This window comes from Agelaius phoeniceus, chromosome 5 (genome assembly GCF_051311805.1).
Source record: "Agelaius phoeniceus isolate bAgePho1 chromosome 5, bAgePho1.hap1, whole genome shotgun sequence".
Taxonomy (NCBI): Eukaryota; Metazoa; Chordata; class Aves; order Passeriformes; family Icteridae; genus Agelaius; species Agelaius phoeniceus.
Genome location: NC_135269.1, coordinates 54,894,810 through 54,900,764, shown reverse-complemented (window position 1 = coordinate 54,900,764; position 5,955 = coordinate 54,894,810). Strand labels below are relative to the sequence as shown.

The following is a 5,955-nucleotide window of genomic DNA, read 5'->3' as shown; positions in this document are numbered from 1 at the left end:
GCTGTCCCTTTACCAGAAGTCCTCACGCAGCCCGAGAAGGAAGGTGTAAGTGGGAAGAGGGAAACTGAATGTAATGGAAAGTAAACATATCAACTGTGAAAACAGTAACCACCAGAGCTACAGAACCCCTTCCTTGTTATACTTAAGGACAAGTACACTGATATTCAGTGTTTACAGAGGTAAAAGTCCCACAATTGCAGGGCCAATTCCCTTTTATGTAGGCCATTAGTGCTGTTGTATTGTACTCCTTCCTCAGTCCAACATCAAACGCAGTGATTGAGGAGCAAATAGAGCTCAGGTGAAGGATTGCTTAATTCTTTCAAAATGGTCACTGCTTAGTGGCATAGACCTTCTCCTAACTCTGGCTCAGCTGCTGCAGGCCCTCAACAAGGGTTGAGATGGTAAGAGAGTGTGTTTCCCAGCTCATCACAAGTAACAATGAAAGTAAAAGTAAGTACACAAACACTGTTTATATACAAAAAGTTTAATTGAAATACCTGTATAAAAAATATGATCTCCATACATTTCACACCGTTAAACAGAAGAAAAAAATCCAAATCCAAGCTGCATAAATGCAACCAGATCACAGAAACACAGCTATTAAAATAAATTAAGGTTTATGACTCTGCCACTTTACCTTCCAGAGCCAATGCACGGAGACTGTACAATGTCAATAATTTAAAACCCTTCCAAACAGCATTACTTTACACTTCTGGTACAATAATACCAGACAAAAGGCATACTGACTAACTTTAAAAAGTCATTCTATTTCCCTTAAATTAGACTTTGTACAACAATTTCCCATCTTCCAACAAAAAACTGGTAAGGTCAGAAATTTTTTTTATTTTTATTTTTTTGTAACCAAAAGTTGACAGGAATGCAGAAAAAAAAGTGCCATGGGCAAACCACTAGAATTCCCATGGGGAGAAGGAGGGGAAAGCACAGTGTTGAATAACTCTAACCAAATAAATTAACCAAATAAATAGCCACAGTTGAAAACTGTGGGAGGTCTTCTAAAATCCAAACAATAAATAACTGTATAGTACACGGGAAAAACCAAGTTTACATAAACACATTATACAGGTATGGAAAAAAAAAAGTAGAAGTCCTTGAATCTTGCATTGATTGTGCATTCAACATGCCCATACATACTTTAAGACTCGCAGGGTGACAAAAGGCCGGGGGGAGTTGAGAAAGGGGCTTCTCATGCCCAATGGTAGAGATGATAAAAGGAAACATGAATAAATGTTTCTGATAAAGAAGCCGATATACCTGTTCATATTTCTGTGCAGGCTATAGGAAATATTTTGAGCAGCAGAAGTGGGTTGGATTTGTAAAGGGCAGGGGGGCAGGAGTGAAATGTCTGTGTTCAAGTATTCCATCACCAGTGGATGGGACTACTTCATTCAATCACCGAACAGGTTCTCCAATGCATCATAGGAGCTGCTTCCCCCAGCACTGAGTCTAAAGGGAGCAAATTCCTATAATGAACTGGATCTTCTTTGGACATAGACAGCTCAAAAAAGAAAGTCCCACTGAAGCAGCTTTCAAAAAGGCACTCAAAAGCAAATAAAATCTAGTCCAGGCTCTATGAGAGCAAAAAAGTTTACCATGTATTCAAGAGGTCACTGCTTTCTTAATAAGGTCAGTCTTTGACTAAGTACTGGCCTGCAACTCCCAAACATCAGCGTTTCCAAAGGAAATCTCTCATTCCAAAGCAGAAACCAGCAAAGGGGGAAAACAAAATCAAGTCCCTCAGACAAAGATTCAACTACAGAATAATGAATGCATTTTTCTAGCCCCTCCTATGTATTGGCAGCAGCACTGTGGTCTTTCTGCTTGAAGCTCCCCCTCCCAGTGCGAGGTCCTTAGTAATTCACAGACTCTCATTACTTGAACTTGTGCTAGATACATCAGTATCAAGGGTCCGTAGCCTTATGTCACAGTCCTCAGACTTCACTACTTCAGATTTGTGCATCCATTGATGGTCAAAAATCTGCTCAAGTGTTGGTCTGTCTGAAGGCCTCAGTGAAAGGCACCATTTGATCAGCTGTTGACATTCTGTAATAAAAAAAAGAAAACCATATTAGACTAAAAAAGTAAAAAAATTACAATCATCAGTAACAAAAATCCACCCACCACAAGCTCATGTGTACAAGATCATTAAAAATAAAACCCAAAACAAAAAAACCCATTTGACTTCTGCAGAACTTACCAGGTGAAATTCTTCTCCTGAAGTATAATCGCCCCCTCAGGATTTCTTCATCTTGCTCAAAAGGGATGTCTCCACAAACCATGTCATATAACAGAACTCCCAGAGACCATACTGTTGCTGACCGCCCATGGTATCTGTGGTATCTGATCCACTCTGGAGGGCTGTATACTCTCGTTCCTGAAAGAAGAAAAAAAAACAACAACACAATTAGAGTAAAGGTTTAAAGTTTTCCCCCATTATTCAGCTCCTTCTGGCAGAGCTAAATTAAATTCAAAAATTTGACATTTAGGAATTTCAAAAAACCAAAAAAAAAACCCAACAAAAAAAAAAAAAAAAAAAAAAAAACCAAAACAAAAACAAACAAACAAACAAAAAAACCCAACAAAAAAAAAAAAAACCCCAAAAAAAAACCCCACAAAAAAATCAACACCAAACTCAGAAAACTAAACAGCTTTAAATTTTTCACAAGCCAAAGCCATTAGCAGTGTAATTTCAGGTCATCTGCAGGGTTACACCATCAACAGACTTGGCCCATCCGGTTGTTCTATTTTGTTGCAAGGAATAACACAGCCCCATCAGCTGACTGTTTACTGAGGCAAGCTCCCTTTCACTGACCACGTGGCGTCTGCAGCATCACACCAAAAATAGACACAAAAGGACAAAGGGGGCTGGCAGGGAGGAGGAGAGGGCGACAAGAAGGTGAAACTCAGGTCTGCCCGCATTACACGGGGCTAATCTGCTTTATCCAATTCCACAGGGCAGTAAACAAAATAGGGCCGCTTACGATTTCTATGTTTTTAAGGCCTCCCCCCGGGGCTTCTATGCGGCAGCTTTTCCCAACTCGCCCCCCCTTCTCCTCCTCCCTCCAGTGTCCGAGGGCTCCTTGGATACCAAACAAAACGGGGAATTCGTGATGCGAGGGTCACGTGCGGCAGGGCTTCGGGTTTCACAACAAACAGATGTGAGTGCGGCAGCTGGGGCGGGGGGAGCGAGACCCCGGTGTTACATCAGTCCTACTCCAAGGACTGGGGGAAACGCTCCCTCTGGTCACATGCTGGCTTATGCTCAGCTTTCCCACCCCTAAAGCATCGACCCCAGCCGCTGGAGCAAGTAATTTCGAGGGAGTGCATTTGTCCCCATCGCTTTAAAATCTGCAATGCGGGATTTCCAGGACACTGGCAGAATGGGAGCGGGGGAGGTACCACTCCGAGTTAAAAAAAGCCACCGCATATAAAAACTGCATATCCACACATGGAAACATCCGACACTGGCAAAACCTCCATGTAAACAGATCGCCCTCTAGGAAAAAAACCCCGCTTTTTCCAAGACAGGGAAACATAAACTGCTGCGTCACTGCTTGGAATCGCTTCTTTCCTACGCAACTGAACACCCCTAAGCGGCTTCGGGTCCACAGGTTTCCATTACCGATAGACCTGATATGAACCCCCGCACCAGGGGCTCTGCTTGCTGTGACTGGTCACTGGAAAGGGACTAAGCGGCAGCTCTGGGGAGGGCATCACCCCGGGAGGGGCACGGGAAGGGTGGGAGGCACGTACCGTCGAAATCGGTATAGACTGTATCCTTGAGGAGGGCCCCTGAGCCAAAATCAATGAGCTTCAGCTCGCCCGTGCGGAGGTCAACCAGCAGGTTCTCGTCCTTGATATCCCGGTGCACCACGCCGCAGCCGTAGCAGTGGCGCACCGCCTCCAGCACCTGCCGGAAGAACCCGCGGGCCGTCTCCTCGTCCAGGGCACCCTTCTCCGTGATGAAGTCGAACAGGTCCTTCACCAGCTCGGGCCGCTCCATGATGATCAGGTACCCGTCGGGCCGCTCGTACCAGTCTAGCAGCTTGATGACCCCTCTGAAGCCGGAGCCCACCTTCTTGAGAAGGACGATCTCCAGGGGCACCATGATGCCGCTCTGGGCGGAAAAAGGGGCGCGGGTTAGCGGGGGGGTGGCGCGGCCCGGGGCACCCCCTCGCTGAGGGGAGGGAGGCGGGGAGGGCGTGCAGGGCGGGGAGGAGGGCGCGGCCGGCGGGCCCCCTCTGCCGCTGCCGCAGTCCGAGGGGCGGGCGCGGCGCTGCGGCGGCGAACCCCCGCCAAATTCCCTCCCGACGCAGAGGCCGCGCCAGCGGGGCGGGCCCCACCGCCCACACAATGGCCTCGCCACGGCGGAGCCCCGCGGCACCCCCGGAGCCCCCCCCGGGTACTTACAATGGTGCCCCACTCGGTCACCCGCTCCTTCACCACATGCTTCACGGCGACCTGCGGAGTGCGGAGAACGGAGGCGCCGTGAGCGGCGGGGCGGGCTCAGCCTGCGCCCCGCCGCCGAGGGCCGGGCCGGCCGCGCCCGCCGCTTCCCGCGCCACGCTCCCGCCCGCCGCCCCCGGCCGCGAGCCCCGCGCCTCACCGGCAGCCCGTCGGCGATCCTGTTCCCTGCGTACACGGTGCCGAAGCCCCCGCTGCCCAGCACGGAGCCCACCTGGTAGACTTTATCAAAGGGCTCCTTCTCCACTTTCACTGCGTAAACAAGAGGGAAAAACCCGCGTTAATGTCCGCAACCGCGCTGCACCCGAATGATAATAATAATAATAGTAATAATGATAAAAATAATAAATAATGTAAAAAAAGCCCACAAACGCTTTGCCCGGCAGACCCATACTGTGTGCGCTGCCTTGATTCCAACCAAGGCTTTATAAAAAAAAAATCTTTTTCTGTTTAAAAAATGTAAAAATATATAAACGCAGCTCCGGGAGTTGCGAGACGCCGAGCCCAACGCCCCGGTATCGCAGGGCCGGTCCGCGCCCCTCCGGCGCAGCGCTGGCAGGGACACCCCAGCCTCGTACCTGGCTGGAGGATCTTCACCGGCAAGTGGTCCATGCTGGGGCTGCAGATGTGCGCCAGCGAGCCGAACTTGGAAAGCAACATCTTCCGAGGGAGGGAAGAAAACGTCGAGTTAGTTCGCCGCGGCAGCTCCGCCGGCGTCCTCTCGGCTCGGCGCGGCTCTCCTCTCTCCGGAGCCGGCGGAGGGCGGCGGGCCGCCGAAAGCTTCTGCGCGGCTTCTTCTTCGGCCAGGAGCGGGAACCCACGAAGTCCTTGGGGGTCCGTCCCCGCCGGCAGTAGTCCAAGTGTCGGTCGCACAAAGTCCTCCGGAGAAACGCAATCAGCGAACGCGCCGCTCCCGCGTTTCTTCTTCCACCCGGCGAAAGCCGCTCGGGGCGCAGGCAGGCACAGGCAGAACTATAGCCCTCCGCGGAGGCAGACAAGTCCGGGGGCTTCGGCTCCGCGCGTGGAGCCCGCCCCTGCGGGGGCCGCGGTGGCAGGAGCGGGCTGGGCGCCGCAGTGGAGCCGTGGCGGGCGGAGGACAGACCGCACCGCCGCCGAGCTGCCCGCGCGCTTCTGAGCCGGCGGCGCCGCCGAGCCGCCTCTTAACTCCCAATATTTTGGTGCGGGCAGAGTGCGGCGAGCGCGCCGAGAATATCCCTCCGCGGGGGAGGGGGGGAAACACCTCTCCCCGCCGTCCCCGCCGCCCCCTCCCCTCTGCGCCGGAGCCCCCGCGGGGCGGCGGCCGTGACTGCAGCGCCCTATCCCGCCCCGCCGCACGGGCGGACACGGGGAGGGCGGGGGGCTGGGAACTACTTAATCTGTAGTAACCGGCGCGCAGAGTTACACATCGTCTGAGAGGAACGCATCACACATTAGCGGCAAAAAAAAAAAAAAAAAAAGGCGGGGGGAGATTCT

At 51.6% G+C, this 5,955-nt stretch overlaps 1 protein-coding gene across 1 annotated transcript; it reads right to left on the bottom strand.

The window, feature by feature from the left end:
• Window positions 1-466: 466 nt before the first annotated feature.
• PIM3 (Pim-3 proto-oncogene, serine/threonine kinase) lies at window positions 467-5,641 on the bottom strand. Its single transcript, XM_054631391.2, has 6 exons — window positions 5,061-5,641; window positions 4,625-4,734; window positions 4,429-4,479; window positions 3,772-4,135; window positions 2,216-2,392; window positions 467-2,061 (listed from the first exon to the last, which is right to left on the bottom strand). Exons 1-6 carry the CDS (start codon window positions 5,140-5,142, stop codon window positions 1,877-1,879), a joined length of 969 nt encoding a protein of 322 aa, XP_054487366.1. The 5' UTR covers window positions 5,143-5,641; the 3' UTR covers window positions 467-1,876.
• Between the last annotated feature and the right edge of the window lie 314 nt (window positions 5,642-5,955).